Source organism: Camelus dromedarius, chromosome 6, assembly GCF_036321535.1.
Source record: "Camelus dromedarius isolate mCamDro1 chromosome 6, mCamDro1.pat, whole genome shotgun sequence".
Taxonomy (NCBI): Eukaryota; Metazoa; Chordata; class Mammalia; order Artiodactyla; family Camelidae; genus Camelus; species Camelus dromedarius.
This window is the reverse complement of record NC_087441.1, coordinates 8130988-8150249: the sequence shown is the minus strand read 5'-3', so window position 1 is coordinate 8150249 and position 19262 is coordinate 8130988. Positions and strand designations below refer to the sequence as shown.

The following is a 19262-nucleotide window of genomic DNA, read 5'->3' as shown; positions in this document are numbered from 1 at the left end:
GTTCTTGCCTGGGAAAGCTCAAGGCTGCCAAAAATGTCCTGTTTGTTCCAGACAACACCTGAAAGTAGGGCCCCTGTCTCCCAGTCTCTGGACCTTCCATAAGCACCAGTCAGCAGAACCCAGATGGCTTAATCCCACTGACACACCCTGCCTCCCACTTCTGTAAAGTCCCACTTCCCTGACTCCGTGGTAGCCCCCACCTCCCTCCTCGCTACACTATCATCTCCCTTTAAGATGCCCAGTCATGTCTGCCCAAGTGGGAGTTGCGTTCAGCTCTTCCTGACTGCACAGTGACTCCTGGTTAAAATCTGCCCTTGCCTCCTTGACTTGTGTCCAGCTTTGCTGATCCTTGACACCAGTCACAAGGGCTGCTGTGTCTGCTGCCTTCACCACGTGCCCTGACAGCTGCTGCTGAGTCAGAAGACTTTTATTTCCTCAGACCAGGAAGTCATTTCCTCTTAGCCCTTTTCTTGAGGAAGGTTAAAGATTTGGAGCATTTTGAAACAGGAAAGGATTTGAGAGCTCATCTGATGTAACTTTTTTAGGTGACAGAAGAAAACAGTACTCAGAAAGGTAAATGATCAGTTCAAAGTTACAGGAGTAGTTACAAGTCAAAATAGAATCAGACCCCCAGCCAGCTGACTCCTCGTCCTGCGTCCTTTGCAAAGGAAAAGATGTTCGCCCAGTAGTTTTCAGCTGTCCACCCCAAACAGGCTAATTCCAGCGTAACTTAGCATTTCCTTCCCAAATTAAAGGTGGACATTCACCCCCGAAGACCACGTGGTAAGTGGCTACTCCGGGCGTTTTCATCTGCTCCTAAAGATCTGATAGAGAGCCGTATTCCTGAAACATTTCTCTCTGCCTCATTCGGTGTATACTTAAATATATTTTAATAGTTTATTAACACATTGTATAAAATTCTAAATGTTCAAAGGGATATATGATGAAAAATTCCGTTTCCTGCAATATCCCCAAGCCTCTGATCCCCAGAGGTAATTGGTGTTTCCAGTTACCTGTGTATCCTTCTGGAGATACCCTAGTTAAATGTGTTTTTTAGTTAGTCCTGTTGTCAGACTCCTCCACCCGCCATCCCCAGGAATCATGTTTGGGTGTCTTAAAGAGGTGAATAAACATAAAAATGGAGCCTGAAAGATTTGGGGAAGAATGTTTTAGTAATGGGAATTATTTAACAGATTCAGTGCCTGAGGCAGATAGAATATCTCCTTCTATTTAAAAGTCTTTAAATGTAGAATAGTAGTCTGTCATCTTTATGGGGGTTAGTTTATAAGCAGTTATTCTGCAGTGAAGAGGTGAAATGACTTGAAAATTACATTTAGCCCAAAGATACAAATTTTTATTTTACATATTTTGGTTGAGATTTCTTTCCCATATGTATCAGAATTAGTCTTAAAATGTCTGTTTTTAGAAATGATTGTTATAGTCAATTGTAAAATTACATTTCATCTTTTTTTTTAATCAGATAATATTCTGTTAATCAATTGAACAGTTCTGTTTTTCACAACTGTCTGATTTCAGTGACTATTTCCTTAGTTGCAAAATAGTCAAATCTGGCCTTGAAACATACTTGAAAACTAGCATTCTGAAACCTAACAGGGGATCTTTCAAAAAAAAGTTTTACTTTGGCAGCATCTCAGAACAGAAGTTTCTTTCTAAAGAGCAAAGGGACATCACAGCTTGTCCCTTCATAGCTCCCTCCCAGTGGCCCATTTAGACGTTTGCCACCAATGGGGCTGAAGTGACCACAGGCATATCTCAGAGATACTGTGGGCTGGGTTTCAGACCCCTGCCATAAAGCGAACACACAAAGTTTTTGGTTTCCCACTGCATATAAAAGTTACGTTTATACGATTCCCTAGTCTATTAAGTGTGCTATATATAGCATTATGTCTAAAAGAATTATATACATACCTTAATTTGAAAATATGTTATTGCTGAAAAAGGCTAACCATCATCTGATCCTTTAGCAAGTCGTAATCTTTTTGCTGGTGCAAATAAATGGAGAAAAGTCAACTCCTTTTATAACTAGTTCCAATGCTACTAGTTAAAGTCTACACAAAAAACGTGAACATTTATAGAAGGATGTATTTTTATAGTTGGAATTTCCAAATACGGTCTTTATTCAAGAATTTTGAGTACCAGTCTCTAAAAATAATGCTCCTGGTGGTATATCATCACTGGTTCCAAAATAGAAATATTTTGAAAGATTTGCTATCCTCTTCTACCTCTTTTGATTTGTGGCTTGGTTCATCTTAAATTACTAGTGATAATTACATTTTTAAATAATTAGCTCTAAAGATAGTTTACAAAGGAGTACATTTAAATGAGATTATATGTGGATACCATAATTATTTAAAAATTGCATTGGTATTAAACACTACCCTGCAGTGAGGGGCGGCCACTGAACTGGCACAGCCTAAGAATGGGCATGTTTCTACCAGTTTCTTTGGTTCTTGGTATACACCATATGAAGGGAACATTGTCGCTGCCCCTGTGTGAAGCCTGCAGTCCAGCAGAGAAAACAGCAGGAGAAATATGCAACACACTTATATCATTCATAACTAAAAATGTTTTGGAGGCCAATTTTATGGAGAAGATTTGAGCATTAGTTTAGTTTAAAGAAGAAAGGAAAGAAGTTGTTGCTTCATTTGTAAGAAAACTTGGGCAGAGACCAAGGCTGTGGGCAGAAATTTATTTACTAATAGTCACTGAGCACCTACTCCTGATAGGGAGCATATGAGAAGCTGGGGGTGCAGACCTGCCCTCAGGAAGCTCATTGTTTAATGGGAAAAACAGACATGTGAAAACAAAGCAAAGTTCAAAGTGCTGTGGGGGCCGTGGTTTGTGAGACGAACTCTTGTGTGGTGCATCCCAGAAGCCTTGACATGTGATATCTCAGTACCTGTTGTGTACCAGACACTTTGCTGGATGTTGGAGACAAAATACAAGCCACAGGCTTTGCTGGCAGAGGACCTGGCTATGTATGTTGTTGGTCAGGGGGCGTGGGGATGAGATCACGTGTTTCATTTGGGACAGGTTGACTCAGGCCTGTCCTTGGCACATCCATGGGTAGGTGGCAGGTAGGTAGTTGGATGTGTGAGTCTGGAGCTTAGGGGAGAGACCCAGGCAGGGATCCAGCCCTGAATGGGGTTCTTGAGGTCATGGACATGACTGTGACCTGTGACCTCTTAGAGAGAGAAGACGGCCTAGGGCCAAGCCCAAAAAAGAGCCTGGGAGAGAGAAGCCGGCACCATCCATCCAGAGCACAAAAATCAGGGTAGACACCACAGAGATTGATGCATTTGCCCATATGTGTATTCATTATTAGACTTTTCTGTCTTGTTCTGTTGAAGTCTAAGCTTTATCTCATTGGAAGTGATTAGGCATGAAAAGAACTTGTAATAGAGGAGATGTTTAAAATCTGATTTTATGTTGTATCAGTGTTCTTCACTTATCTGACATGCTTGTTCCAAAACAGAGTAACTTCCTCCGTCATTGCTTGACGGCTAGACTTAATGCTGCCTTTTTTCCCTCTCTCTGATCTTAATGTGCATTATCTTCCAAGAGACCTGTAGTTGGAATTGATTAATGATAGGGAATTTGGAAGCTGTTCTTTTTTTTTTTTTTTTCTTTGTCCTGTTTTGCTTTAGTGTGATGTTGAACACTGAAAGCTCATTAAAACACCAGTCCTTTATTCAGGAGTTAGATGGTATCTGTTGTTCTCCAAAATGGAAAAATGTGAGTGTTACTCAAAAGATGCTTCAGTGCAGAGGCATTTCCTCCCTCCCTCCACAGACACTACCATTGCCATGTGTCATCTAATATGACAGGCCCTGGGGAGGTCATAGGGAGCAGAGCAGACATGGTCCACGTCCTCGGAAGCTAGCAGTCTAGCACAGGAGTCAGACAAATCAGCTAATCACGTAGTTAAGATGTGAGTGATGACTGTGCCAATGGACTGTAGGGTAACGTGGGAACCCATTACGGGAGGGGTCAGGGAACTTGTTTGGAGTTGATACATATTAATCCTGAGTACTTGAGAAGAATAATTGCTGTTGCCTGCTAATGAGCTGTGTGTATTAGAAACAAAGTCGTAAGTGATGAAATAACCCCTTCACCTGCACAAAGGCACGTGGCTACTCTTTAAAACGTGCTTGAACAAATGAGAATGTGGTCAGGGAAGAAGAGAAGCCAGCTTCCTGGAATGTCGCCTGGCACAGGGGTTCCCACACATCTTTACTTTGAAGTTACAAGAAGACGCATTCCGTATTTGTCTTCACTCAGAACTGCTTAATCAGCACGTGCAGTGCCTGCCTCTCCCAGAGCTTCCGCAGGTCTGACCCACTGCTCCGGTGTCCCCATCCCTTTGCCTTTGTCACATGAGGTCTTTATAGCTATGCCAGTGAATACTTACTTTCTCTGTTGGCAACCAAAAAATTCGTTTTTTTCTAAAATGATTTTTACTGTGTTCCTAGTTAGTTTTGTCTCTTTTTCGTTTAAGCAGCATTTAATAGTGATTCATCACTGGCCCTGGGGGAAAACTGTTTTAACTTTTTTTTTTCCTTTTGGTTTTTCAGTAGTTAAAATGTAGATCATGCTTAAAGGAATATTTGATGGACAATTAGTTTATCTAAAAGAGCTCTGTAAATTCCATGAGCTTATTACTACTTAAATGAAATGTATCTTCCCTTGCAAGTAACCAGCCTGGCCTCATCATCAGGATTTATGTCCTCAGATTGACTTTTGATTGTCAGTGACTTTAATTCACTTAAGTAACAGCAAATGCTCACTGAGTGACTGCTGTACCCAAGCTCTGTTTGATGCTGCGGGTACCCCTGTGGACAGTCTTTGCCCTCAAGGAGCTTAATGTCAAAGTTAAAAGCAAAAAGAGGTATGGACCTAAAAAATCTTAAGTAACTTTCCTTTTGTGACAATCCTGATCTTTCTAGTTAGAAAGCCCTGGCTTGACCACTTAGTGACTCTGTCAACTTACTTGACCTCTGTCAAGTTGTTTCTGAATCTATAAAATGGAAATAATTTGCTTGGTTCTCGCAGTGAGTTGCAGACAGATAGCCCAGTCTCATTAGACACAGAAGATACAAAGATTTTAGTGCCAACAGACACAGAAGCTGCAGAGCACCCAGCACCCAGAGCAGAGGGTAATGTGGTGTGCCGTCCATGGGGGTCCTGCTACCTGGGCCCCCAGTGTCCCCCCGGCGATGTCAGCGGGATGACACCTCCTGTCAGGGAGGCTTCCAGCAACTATGAGCTGCTCCTTGGCTGCTCTGATGGAGGGGGTTCACCCTGTCCAGCCTTCTTCTGCCCTGCTTGTGCGGTGGCCCCAGCTGTGTGCCTGCCGACCTCCCACCTATGCTGAGGGTGGACCCCCAGGAGCTGCCCCCAGCACACGGGGCGGCGGACCATCTAAGCTCCATGCCAGCAGTGCTGCTACTGATCTCCCAGGGTGACTTTGACCATTAACAAGGTAGACTTGTTAGAATAGTGCTTGGCACAAAGTCAACACTCAGTGAATGTATTAATACCGTTAATTCATTAGAACACTGTTAATTAAATATGTCAACACCATTATTATTCTCAGTAAAATAAAACATGAGACAAACATGCTTACATACACCTAACATTCTTCCAAATTTAAGAAAATGTTAATAATGGACTTCTGCTGCTGCTTCTTTGTCAAGAAAAATAAGTAAATATTATCCTCTTCCTAAGCCTCCTCCTCCAACCCAAAAACAAAACAAAAGCAACCCACAAAAAATGACTTTGCTGGTATTTGGAAACATTCACACAACATAATGAATATATTTATTATAGTATTGGTCACATTTCAGTAATAGAGGACAAAAATTCTTGCAGTAATAGCTGCTAAGTTTCTGTTACTTAATGTTTTGTGTATTTCCTCTGTTGCTTAACTGGTCTCTTTTTTCAGTTCTAAATATATTTTGTCCTGGTAAACAAGTTGGAAGATGATGCTTGCCAGAAACTGCAGTCCTTTCTCCCCATCCATCATGGGTGCTGGTCCTTGGTTGCAGGTGCTGTTTGGCACGGCCGATGGGCAGGTGATCGTCATGGACTGTCACGGCAGGATGCTGGCCCACCTCCTCCTGCACGAGTCGGAGGGCATCCTCAGCATGTCCTGGAACTACCCTGCCTTCCTGGTGGAGGACAGCAGCGAGAGCGACACCGACTCCGACGACTACTCCCCACCCCAAGGTAGCTCGCTGGCTCCAAGGGATGAAAGAACACAGAAGGAGAATGACCCACCTGCAGGAGGGAGGGAGGAGGGCCGCCGTGTGCACAGCACCCTAACATCCCAGGAAGTGTTCTCAGTGAAAGACAAGGTGGGGCCAGCCTGATCTGGGTTCTTGCCTTGACTATCTTCTGTCTGCCCTCCCTTCTCGCAGGGTCCCTGGTCAGGTTGATGAAGCTCCCGCGGCCTAGGTTCTCCTAGACCTACAAGGAGACTTGTGACCGTTTCCACATCCCTGGGGTGTTGTGGGGCTTAGCTGCTCAGTGAGAGTCAAGAGAGCGGGAGCTGAGACGTGCTGTGCTGTTACTGTACCTTCACGTGTGATGCTCCAAGTCCCTGCTGGTGGTAAAGCCCATAGCTCTAGCTGCGTGAGAAAAGGATTAGTTCTGCCTGTGTTGAAGGCCAGTCCGTGGGGCTGATATCCGTGTCCCCATCTTTTTTATTTCAGGCGGAAGGTCTTCCATTTCTCAGTTCAGAAGAACCTCCCTCCCTCACCCCCTGCCCCCAAGCCTCACAGTGATGTCCGATTAGAGTGGGTGACATCTGAGTTTGTTAACATTTGGGCCGTAATGAAAGATTGTTTCAGATCCCTGGGGATAGTTTCAGACTCCAGCCTCCCTCACCCCTTGCTATGTGCCTTACTCCCCAAAGCAGAAGCCTTTGGTGTCAATGCCGGCCGTCACCAACGTCAGCCTTCAGCACTGGCCAGCCCAGGGCTTTGGCTCTTCCCCAGGGTCCCTATCCCCTGCTCCAGCCTCTTTCTTTAGAAGGAAAAGATGTTATGAATAATGGAAGGGAAAGTCTCCCTGATAAGATGTCACACTGCTCAGGACTTCTGTCCTCAGCCTGGGCAGCTGTGCTTACGCCGCTTGCTGAGTGCCCTCAATGGGCAAAGGGCACATGCCGGACAGTTTCTCCCCTTCCCTGTGACTGTCGGTGTGTTTGTCCTGTGAAAGGCTGGTCCAGGGAAAGTATTTAATTTTCTCCCCCATGACTGGCTGCCGACATTGGTACTCGGAGTGCTTTTGTTTTGTCTTCTCCCTCCTGTGATAAAATGTGCTTCCCAGAGACGGGTACATACACATATTCATTCACTCATTTAGGGAGAAGGCAATGTTCATACGTGAAAAAAAAATTTAGATGGTGGTAGTGTTTCAGGGTTGATGGGTCTTGGAAGGGAGTGTGTTCTCAGCTCCTAAGTTCATTTCCTAGTAGGGCCCCGGCCTTGAGGGGAGTGTTGGTCCTTTCTCTGCCTCAGTGATAGAGTCAATGTCTTTCAACATTGGATTCAGCAGACTTTTAAGACAGAGCTTTACTAGACTGAATGCATATTTACTTATCCCCACTTACTAGGGAAAGAAACAAGATCCAGAGACCCAAGTTTATAAAGCAAGTCCAGAGTAAGTCTAAGAGTAGAATTCAGTTCCTGCTGCCACTCTAACCAGGTACCCTTTTCAGAAGCAATGGGGCCATTTGGAAGATGACTGGGATTTGCCTTTTAGATAGAGCAGGGTGTCCTTGGTGGCCCAGGGAGCTGGAGCACAGAGGTAGGTACCTGCAGCATCTTAAGGTGGAGCGAAGGAGAGTGATTACTGGGAATCCTCTTCAGGCGGGGCTGAGCAGGGGTGAGGGGTGGGTGTCAGGCTGACCCACACCTACGGCTGCCAGAGACGAGCTCAGCATGGAGGGAAGCCCACGGGGCCTCCTGAAAGGGCCCTGATTCACCCTGGCCGCGGAGGACTGACTCTTACTTTCTGAAGCAACACGTGGAAGAAGGCAGAGCCTGACCCCTCGTGGCTCCTTCCTTAACACTCATGAGTCTCCTCACCCGCACACAGCAGGGCTTCCTTCCTGGGGCTGTGCTCTGTGCAAGTAGCAGAAGTCCTTCTGAGCCACATCCAACCTCGGCCTTCTCTCCAGATTTGGGGTCTCTTACGGTAAAAGCAGAGCTCCTGGTGGCCACTATGGCTGCTTATTTCCTATAATCTTCAGTGAAATGCATTCAGTGTTGAAAAGTAACTTTTCTCTGTATGTTGGACGAAGATTAAGAAAACCTTTTCATCTCTCTTCCCACCATCTTTATACAGTATGTAATATTAAAATGATTTATGTTTACACGTGTAACACGTGACCACACAGGTTAATCAGCTTTTCACACATATGCTCAGCACTGCCCAACCGGGCCCAGGGAGACCCGCTCGGTGGCTCAGGGCTGGCTGTCCCTGCTGCCTCTCATTGCAGAGTTCTTGGGAAGCACCCTGATGCTTTGGTGTAGATCCTGAGTGCTGCATGGCGTTGCCCTACTTGGTAACATCCCAGTCCGGAGTCTACATCAGTAGGCAGAAGGCCCTCTGTGGGATCGCAGCGTGTGGGCCTGGAGCTGGGTCACGTGCTCACTGCCTCTTTTTCACTCGGCCCTTCTGTCCCTGCAGACGGCCCAGCAGCGTACCCCATCCCAGTGCAGAACATCAAGCCGCTGCTCACCGTCAGCTTCACCTCGGGAGACATCAGCTTGATGAACAGCTACGACGACCTGTCTCCCACTGTCATCCGATCCGGGCTGAAAGGTACAGAGGGCTGCGCCTGGCCCCGGCCGCTGAGCGGCCCCGCCGCGCTTTGCCTTGCGAGCTGGCTGTCGTCCACGTGATCCTGTTGATTCTGTCCCCTGCGGTGACCTCTTCTGGGCTTACTGCAGTCTGTTCATAATGATCTTGCCTTTCACTCCTCTGCTTATGTGACAAGTCAATACCTGTCTGGTCTCATCTTGAGGAGGGATTCCTGGCAGCCATCCTCATCTTCACCTGCCCTTTCCCCACCACGGAGGAGCAGTCTCTCGGGTGTTCCGGGACTCGCCTCCAGCCGGCGCTGTCTGACAGTGATGGACGGCACTGCCGGGCCTGCAGAGCAGACGACACACAAGACAGATGACTCAGAAGCCCCTGTAATTTTAACGCTTCATAAGGAACTGATCGTTGTGCAGTAAAGTTACCTTGGCAGGCTTGTGGGGGTTCCAGAACTGTCAGACGGGGACACGGAGGCAAAGGTCAACAGTCGGGGCTGATGCCTTTCTGAGAGGTGTAATGAAATGCCGTCTCACGAGGAAATTGGTGTCCATTGGCATTGCGGGTGTTCTGAATTTTGCAGTTCAGGAATACTGCAGATGTTGGGATGCTGGTGAGTTATTTGGAAAAACAGTGCTGTCTCTTCAGGGTTGAATGGTGCAGTGTAGAAATCCCAGGCTGCCTCTGGTCCTCAGCATTACAGGGAGTGGGAAGTGGGGGCCAAACTGGAACCTTCGGTTCAACTTGCTGTGGTCATTCAAAACTGGCTTTCGGACCAGAGAGTCATAGCCACGTGCTTCTTGTCTGAATTACTGAGGAATCCCAGGGATATAGAGAACCAAGCGTGTATACTTAACTGTTGATTGGCTGGGATGCATCACACCTGCCTACACACCCCACTGAACACTTGTTAATGCTGTTTCAAAACTGTAGAATACTTTCAGAAGCAAATTAAACTCCCTCTCTTGGGTGTCCCATGTTGCTGTGTCATAACTATAACTGCAAGGAATCATGTAGCCTGTAAACTCCTGAAGGACATGTAGAAGCCTTTCTTTATATCACATATGGGCCCGTTAGGAGCTGAGTACTTTTTTTATGATGATGATGATGATCTTAAATTCCTTCAACTTTTCTGTAATTTCTTTTCTGAGTATTCTGTCTTTTGTGGAGTTAAAACAAAAAGATGGTCATCATCAATTTCCCCGTATATTTAGTACTCCAAGCTCTGCTTTTGTTCTTCTAAAATTCTATTCTTAAACCTCGTAACTAAGTTGGTTAATTCCATCAGAACCTGCATCTGGTTCTGCAGTCCTGAACTTTGCCCTCTGCTGAGTATCTGACTGGAACTGAAAATGCCACAATTACCACCCAGTTCCTTTGTATTTATAGGGTGAATTCTTCTAATTTTTCACCATCTTGCCTACATAGGGAAACTTTGTTTTTTATTCCTTGGGTATGTTGTTTTGTTCTCTGTCTGTCAGACTAATTTTTCTATTGAACAGCACTTCTAATACATCCCTACAGATGTGCAGCAGAGGATGAGGAGCACGAGGATGAGGTGACGCGGGGAGGCGACCCACAGTAGCCCCCCCCAATGGGATAGTTCTTGACTTGAGATTTATGCTAAAATACAGGCAAAGTTAGCATTCTTGTTTAATTACCTGACTGTAAGTCTAAATCTAATGTAGAATGTGTTCAGTCACCTACACTTTCATGGACGAGGTGCTCTTGCGCTAAGTCTTCCTAGTTTCAGAAAGTTGGGTGAAACTTCAGTAAATTGGTGTCATCCTGTAGGTGCTGCATGTAGCCAATTTCTCTTTTCTGTCTTGATTTCAGAATATTTTAAGGACTCAGTCTTACACGTGGCGTGATCAGCAGTAGTTTTTTGAAAATTTTTGTCTACTACTTCATGGGATATGTCAGTAAATACTGGGGAGAGGTCGCCAGGTGCTGTCAGAGATGACTCGTGGCAGCTGCTTCCGCCCACAGTAACCTGTCCTGTCTCAGGCTGATCGGTTGCTTGACTCATGAGGTACAGACAGTCCCTGACTTTCTATGGTTCGACTTGGTACAAAAGCAACGTGTGTTTGGTAGAAACTGTACTTTGAATTTTTTATCTGGCTCTTGTCTGGTTTAGCAGTGCATGGTCTGATCCTCTCCCGTGATGCCGGGCAGTGGCGGCGAGTGCAGTCCCGGTCAGCCCAGCGGTCCTGAGGGCCAGCAGCCCACACACTTCTAGCCACTTTGCACCAGATGCTCTGTTTTTCACTTTCAGTGCAGTAGTCAATCACGTGAGATACTCAGCGCTTTATTGTAAGATAGGCTTTGTGTTAGATGGTGAGGCCAAGGTTGGTGTTCTGAGCACATTAAAGGTAGGCTTGGTAACCTAGGATGTCCCGTAGGTAGGGTGTATTCAGTGCCTTTTCAATTTACCATGGGTTTATCCAGACGTAACCCTATTGTAAGTTGAGGAAGATCTGTAGACTGAAAAGGTCTGGTATTTCTTGTTTACTGAAATACTTTTTATTTCAAAGAAATACCATCAGAAAACTTTTCCAGTGAAGAAAGGTGACTCATGGTATTCTCCAGCTTTCACCAACACTGTACTTTACGTCATGTGCAGAAGAGCTTAGAATGCCGGATTCCTTGTGGTCCCCGCCGTCGGCCCTCTTCCCCACCACCTGTCAGACTTCATCGCAGATTCACAGAGGTGGGGGGGGATTCTGCTTTGCAGATGTTTGCTGAGAAGGTTCTGCCTTGAAGAAAACTCTGCTGAGTATCCCAGCCTTCAGGGACTTCCGTTTATAATTAGAAATTGGTTCACCTTATTTGGACTATATTGTGACTTTTCTCCGTCTTGAGGATGTAATGGAAAAAGACTGTCTCCCTCTATTCATGATAGTCCCCGGACTTGGGGACCTGCAAATTAGACTGACGAAAGACTGATGGACGAGAGAAACACACAGAAGTGTGACGATGTGCACTGTGTTTACCTGTGGAAGCACGCGGAGATGAGTAACTCAGTGCCGCACAGCGAGCTCTTGTCAACATAAAAGAGCCAAAGTTTCTCACTGCTGACTAGGTACCAAATTTTGACCCTCCAGGCTTTTACCAGAAAAGATCCATAAAACTGTGTAGTGAAAGTAGGATAGTGTTATTCTGCTGGCTTTCTCTGTGTAGAATGCTTAAGAGACCAAAACTTCACACACACACACCTCAGAATGATCAAGAAGAATCAGTGCTTCGGGAAGATGGGCCTCTGTTGTGCTTTGGAACTCCCCACACCCTGGGAGACTGTGCTAAGCGCTCCAGGAAAAGTGAGGAGCGGCTGCCTGGATAAGGCACTAGTCCTTTCCTTCTAGGTGGTATTTTGAAATACATTTTTAGAGGCTAAAATAAATGAAATTTTTACTAAAACTTTGGGCAAAGATATTGGGAATCATTTTCTGGAATAAGATGAGCAAAGCTTACCAGAAGTGTTTGGGACAGTAAAGGCTCTGTCCTGGCCACATGCAGACGTTTCTGTCCCTGCTCCTTCCACATTGTGGCACCTAAAAATGCAATAAACACTTGATTCTTGTTTCATTCTGTACTAATGCAGGAGGATTTTAATCTCCCTAGGAGCTCATCCCCTGGAGAGCACTGACACACCCCTGCCCTGGCTGGCACTAGGCTTTTCTTTCTTGGTCCCACTCTGGAGTTCTTCGGGCCAGGGTTTTGTAGAGGTAACCTGTTTCCCCAGTGACTGGTGTGCCTGTCATGGGCATCAGGACTGGTTTATGCCAAATATCAAGGGGCTCACACCTGTTTCTGCATCTTTTTAATGCTCTTGGTTGTATTATTACCAGAGCAAGAAAGAAATGACATCATTCCTATGAAACTTTGTTTTTGCAAAAGAATGACTTACCTTTGTAGATTACAGCTGTCTCAGTATAACATTATAACTATAGCGAAGAAACCCCTGAGCATTTATTTGCCTGTAAATATTTGGGCTCATTGTTACTCAGATAGCGCCATCTAGTAGAAGGGGTCGTGAGCACAAGGGATCCCTGGATTCATTTTTGAGCAACCTCTGAATGGCTTCTGTGCCTGGGTCCACCCTGCAGGGGCAACAGCCCACTTTTCTGTTGGGAAAAACCACCATGTCACAGAAACTTTTTAAAATAAATACATAACAGAAAGAATGGTGCAGGAGCTCACTCGCCTATGCTGAGCAAAGCGGGTCAGCCGAGGGCCGTGGGGACTGAGAGCTGTTGTCCTCACTTCCGCGATACTGCAGTGAGGTTTCTGTCCTAAACAAGGTAGATTCCCTCTCTTTGCTATCCTCACCCATCAATGTTAGTTGCTCCTCCCTTTGACTTCCTTGTTTTTCCAAGGCTGCTGTCCAGAGATGGCCATTTCGGGTTCATTATCACCACCAGGCTTTTCACTGAAGCATCGAGCCATTTGCACGTCCAGAGCACATTCTGGTCCACACACAAATTCTCCAGCGCCCCCACCTCATCTGTCTTTAGATCTTATTCATCGTGATACTTACTTGATTCTTTTAAGTTATTTTTCATTTTCGGATTTGTACTTAACCTTATTGACTTCTTTCTATAGGAAAAAGAAAAAAAAACCCTCTATTTACTAATGCTTTTACTATCTCAGATTGTTGAGTTTTCCTTGTTTTCTGTTTGTAACTGCTTCCTCTCAGCCCTCTGCTACTTCTGTCTCAAGATTTCTATCTGCAACTGACTTGACAAGCAATCTCTCAGTTCCCTGGGTCTGGAGAGCTGTCTTGTCCCAGGGACCACTGTCCAATCTTAAAGGGAAGTTAAGGAACTTCAGTGACCTCAGAATGTGCTGATGTTGACATCAGAATTGGTACTACACATGAGTAAGAGAGATGCTGTTATTACATGTGACCTGGGAGAGCTCAGGAACTGGCAAATTCCAGACCCAGCTCTGAAGCCCATCCCTGTCCTGGCGGTGCACCTTTAAATTCCAGCCTCTCTGCAGGACAGGCCATGGACTTTCGGATTTCAGTGATCTTTGGATAAGCCAGATATGGTTTTAGGGTCCTGAGGAAAAAAAACTATGCTATAAATCTTATTTACTAATAGCTGATTTTACCAGCAAGAATAAATTGCTCACATTGGAATTAGACAAACCATCTAATAGCCATTTCTTACAGATATTGAATGGCTTCTAGGTGAGCATCACATCTTCCCTGTGAAAATTTCTCTGACAACACTACCACCCACAGAAGCTTTATCTTCTTTTCTGAGCCTCCAAAACATCCAAAAGCCGAGTGAAAGTCACGGCCTTCATCTGCAAACATGTCCTTTATCTGAGCGTTATCTGCCCGTTGGTGCACAGAAATCAAATGAATATAAATTTAGGCCCTGCTCTTGATCTGCATTTTCCTTTCAGCTTCTGTGAGCTCCCTGAGTCATCTCTGAGCGGGGCCCAGTCGCGGGAAGAGCACGTTGGGGTGTGCAGCATCGGGCTGTGCGGTCCCCCTCGCGCTCCCGGGTTCTTCCCATCTCCTGACGGAAGTGCTGGTTGGGAGGTGGACATTTGACACCCAGCTTCATCATATGTGGCTTCCTCCTGGTTTAGATATGTTTCAGGGGAATGCAGTCCCCATCCACATAATCAGACATCTGTGTTTAAGTAGAGTCTGTGTTGCCTTCAGGGAAATCGTAGCTGTCGTCTTCATGAGAGAAAGGGGACGAGCCACTGGTGTGTTTGCTCAGCGGTTCTGTTGTTTAAACTGCTTAAAGGAAAGTTCAGGAAGGGTACCCTCCTTGTACTCAACGTTTCTTCTCTGTGATTTCAGAGGTGGTGGCCCAGTGGTGCACGCAGGGAGACCTCCTGGCAGTCGCTGGTATGGAACGGCAGACCCAGCTCGGTGACCTTCCCAATGGCCCTCTTCTGAAGAGTGCCATGGTCAAGTTCTACAATGTTCGGGGGGAGCACATCTTTACCCTGGACACGCTTGTGCAGGTAAGGACGAGCGTCAGACACACTGACGCTGCGGCGCTAGCATGCCCCTGGCCTCCGCCGAATACACCTGAGTTGTTTCTACTCATTATATTGATCTGTCACAGAATTTAATCTTTTGTTGACCTAAATTAAATTATGGGGTATGAACCAAAAGAAATAAAGGGAAAATAAGTTTTCACCTTTCAACCAAAATACTTTATTCCATTCCCCAAATGAGTGAATGGTGAGTAAGCGGAGTGAGCTGGTGTTTATCGTCAGTCTCAGGTAGAAATCAGAAACTTGCAGAAGCGAACGCTGACCCTGATGTTGTTTGTTATGCCAGTAATGTGCCTTTACCTTTAAACTAAATTATTAAACAGTAAGTAAAAAAGCTTCAAAGTCTTTAAGAAAGTGTGGGCCCCTTGCTATTTGCTTTTATTTCCCCAAAATATTTAGACCGTTTCTGGTCTGGACCAGTTATCGTGGAGGCAAAATTCCTTCTGGTGGAGGTGCAGCAGAGACAGGTCTGAGAGTGAGTTGAGGGCTGATGGGGGTGAAAATAAACTAGGGGCTTATGTCCTAACCTTACCCAGCTCATCAGAGAGACAGGTACACCAGATTTGGGGAAATTTGTAATTAGATGCAGACAGTAATTATTTAAATATATTTTTATTGTAGCATAATACACATAACATAAAATTTACTATTTTAACCACTTTTAAGCATGTTACATTATTGTGTAACCGATTTGTAGAACTTCTTCATCTTGCAAAACTGAAACTGTATGTGTACCATCTTGTTTCTATGAATTTGACTGTTCTTCATACCTCATGTAAGTGGCATCATCCAGTGTTTGTCTCTTTGTGTCTGGCTTGTTTCACTTAGCATAATGTCCTCGAGGTTCATCCACATTGTAGCGTGTGTCAGAATTTCCCTCCTTTGTAAGGCTGAATAATAGGCCATTATGCATATACGTCTATCTCGTTTATCCATTCATCCATCAGTGGACATTTGGTTTTCCTCCAGCTTTTGGCTGTTATGAATGACGCTGCTATAAACAGGGATATGCAAATATTTCTTTGAGCTGCTGCTTTCAGTTCTTTTAGATAAATACCCAGAAGTTGAATTGCTAGGTTATACAGTAATTCTAATTTTTTGAATTTCCACGGTGTTTGAATTTCCACGTGGCTGCACTATTTTACATCCCTGCCAGTGATGCACAGATACCAGCCTCTCTACATCCTCACCAGCACTTGTTATTTTTTGAGTTTTTGATAGGAACCATCCAAGTGGATGTGAGTGGTGTCTCATTGTGGTTTTGATTTGTATTTCCTTGGTGATTAGTTATGTTGAGCATCTTTTCAAGTACTTGACCATTTGTATATCTTCCTTGGAAAAATGTCTGTTCAAGACCCTTGCCCATTTTTAAATTGAGTTATTAGTTTTTTTGATGTTGAGTTGTAGGATTTAAATGTATCTTTTAGACAGTGTAATATCTTCCGTGAGCAGATAAGCATATTTGTTTGTTCATTTGTTCAAGCATCCAGCAAACATATTTTGAGGGGCTACTGTGCAGCTGGCCCTGAGCTCGGAGCTCTGAGCGCCAGTGTATAGGCATGTGATGCAGAAGCCACTCAAGATAACAACTGAAATCTTACATCCTGGCCAGAGTGGGCTAGTGTGTTTGAAGTGAGAGTCAGTGTTGCACACACCTCCTCCACAAGCTTTGGAGGCAGAAGTGGTACAGGCTGCCTCAGATTAGGAATTGGAGAGATTAATGTAGCAGAAAGACAAAAAAATGGAAGGAGTTTAGGAAACTACTAAGGATGTTATAGAAATGAGCAGCCACGGAATCTGGATGGGTGGAAGCTCTGTGACTTGAGACTGTCGAGTGTAAAGTCATAATAAGGGATGTTCAGGAAGACGTGATAGCACAGGGTGGGGAGCTGTGGTTGGAAAGGAAAGTCAGATTTGTACTGTAGAAGCAAGGTAGTTGTGAGTGATGAGGCGAACCCAGGGAAGAGCCAAAGTAGCATACGTAGAGTTGAGGCCATGAGCATGAGGCTGAAGTGTGTGGCAGAATTACACAGATGTTGGAGTCCCGGTGGATTTGGGATTGAAGGAAAGATAACCTGTTTACACAGTGATTGTGACCCTGCTCCCGGTGCACTGCCCAGAGCACAGTGGGTGCTCAGTAAGTATTTGTTCAGCGGATGATGGATGGACAGTTGTCAACATGTGCTTTCTCTAGTCCTTTCCTTTGACTGTCTGAACCAGTAGGCTGTGTGCCCTCAATCAAATCTCATGCCAGCTTTCTGTCCCTAACCTAATGGAAAGACAAGTAGGAGAGGATGGGAATTGTCCGCTCTTTCTGAGTTAATCAGTCTTTCATGTCTATTAGAATGTTGGTGAAGTACAGTGCTGAAGCACACGCCACGTACATGCAGCATTGTCCACCGTTGTGTTGGATTCGGGGCACCCTTCCCACTGGCCTTCTCTTCCCCTACAGGGATTGTCCTTCCCTGCCATCTCCACTTGGGGAAGTCTGTCCTCTTAATGTCAGGGCAGTCACAGCCTTTTGCAACTCTGCCTGCAGACTGCAACCCCTCTTCTCTGTGAACCTTCAGAGTGCTTAATGCCTCTTGCGTTTATAACACCTTTCTGTTTACTGGTCTTATTTTCTTAAAGACCACATTTTCTTCATTTTTTTCACCTTCAGTATGATTAGAATATAGAAGAAGCTCGAGGGCCTTACCCATTGCAAAAGTTCTTATCAGCCATCACATGAAACTAACATAGGTCCTGAATTTAAACCGCTTGAGGTTCAGGGATCAGAGAGGGCTTTCCTTCAGAGAAAGATTTTTGCACAGTGTCTCAGCATTTTAATAAGTTGTTGATTCTTTTTTTTTCACTTGCAAGTCTTTTTCAACCATTGAAAAACTTGCCTCAATAATATAAAGTTAAATAATGATGCTACTAAAACTCAAGTACAATATTGATTCTGGGTAGCACCAGCTTAACTGTTGTCTGTAAGATTCTAAAATCACATGTTGTCTATGCTCTTCTATTCAAGTTGTCCAAAGGCAGGGACATTTTTATAGCAGGAAGGAAGTTAGGCAATTTATTGGGCTGTTACTAAGAAGAACTAAATGTGGTTTAGATTGGATGATTTATTTCCAAGTTAATGAGATTGTGGCGTATTGTATACAAATCCGTTGCCCAGCACAAACTTGCGGCAGTCTCCCTTTAAAACGGATTCTCCTGATTTCCTCATAACAGTAGTGCCTGTGGCTGATGCTCTTGGAAGGAAGTACTATGATTTCTTTTTCTTTCCTTCCTACCTGTTGTTACTTAAAGTCTGTACTTTATCCCTCTAGCTGTTATCCGTGACCATCTATAAATACCTGCATATCTGATAACCTGACCACAAATGTGAGAGTGAGCACCACTGACTGAATGTCCACAGACCCTTTGGTTGGCTGGTTGGGTCTTGGGGGTTTGTTTGTTGTGTGTGTTTTCACTTTATGAACTTTTTTTGCATTAAAGGCAAGTTGGTGGAGTCACCTTATGTTCGATAAGGTTCAGGTGTTGATGTAAGATAGTTGGATAAAAAACTAAGAGAGGAAGAAGCTAAGTGTGGAAACTGAAAAATCAAGTAAGGGATTGCCTTTATGGGCATAGACTTCTATGCTCCGGAAGGAGACTCCTTTAGCAAAACTCTGCCTCCTTTTGTTGAGAATTAACTCTACGTGTTCTCACAAAGTGTGCTTTTCCTATTGTTTGCTGTAAATAGATAAGAAAGTCCTTTCTGGCTTGTCTGCTTACAAAATACAAGAATGGTGTGTTCTTCTTAAATGGAGGTTTGGGTGATTGAATCCTGAGCTAACTTTAATTACTGCAATTTGGGGGCCAAATCACTGTAACTTAATATTCAAAACTGTCCATGGCTCCAACCAGCACAGTTTAATGGTGACCAGTCACCAACTTGGTCTCTTTTAAAAGTGAACTCTTCTGGAAGGTTTTCTTTTTGTGTACGTGCTTATACAAATATGAAACACCCGCTTCTACCAGGGGCTGTGAAACACTTGAAGTACATTTCTTATATCACAGAGACCCCCGCCTTCTTCTTAGGAGGGCAAGCGACTGGGGGGCAGGAGAGCCCTCTGACATTCACGGGGTCTGACTCCTCAGCAGATGGGTACCTGTCCTGAGCCCGGAGCCCCATCAGCCAGAAACCGTGTGCCTGGATGGCCTCGTTTTCCTGTCCTGGGCCAGTGTAGCTGGCTTGACCCCTTTGTTGTCTGTTGACTCTAATCCTGCTTGAACAGCTTATCTTTAACATGGAAAGGACACCCTGCGTTTTCCTCCCCTTCAATTTTTAGAGGACTCTATGCAACACACTGCTATATACAGAAATAGTGGTGTGGTGAGGAAGCGTTCAATGC

General features: G+C 44.8%; 1 protein-coding gene across 1 annotated transcript in view; it reads left to right on the top strand.

Moving 5' to 3' along the window:
- TULP4 (TUB like protein 4) overlaps positions 1 to 19262 on the top strand; it is a 209680-nt gene that overhangs the window by 155974 nt on the left and 34444 nt on the right. Inside the window, exons 5-7 of the mRNA XM_064486522.1 lie at positions 6069 to 6249; positions 8719 to 8853; positions 14672 to 14838. Coding sequence (XP_064342592.1) covers positions 6069 to 6249; positions 8719 to 8853; positions 14672 to 14838 — 483 coding nt within the window. The remainder of the gene's footprint in view (positions 1 to 6068; positions 6250 to 8718; positions 8854 to 14671; positions 14839 to 19262) is intronic.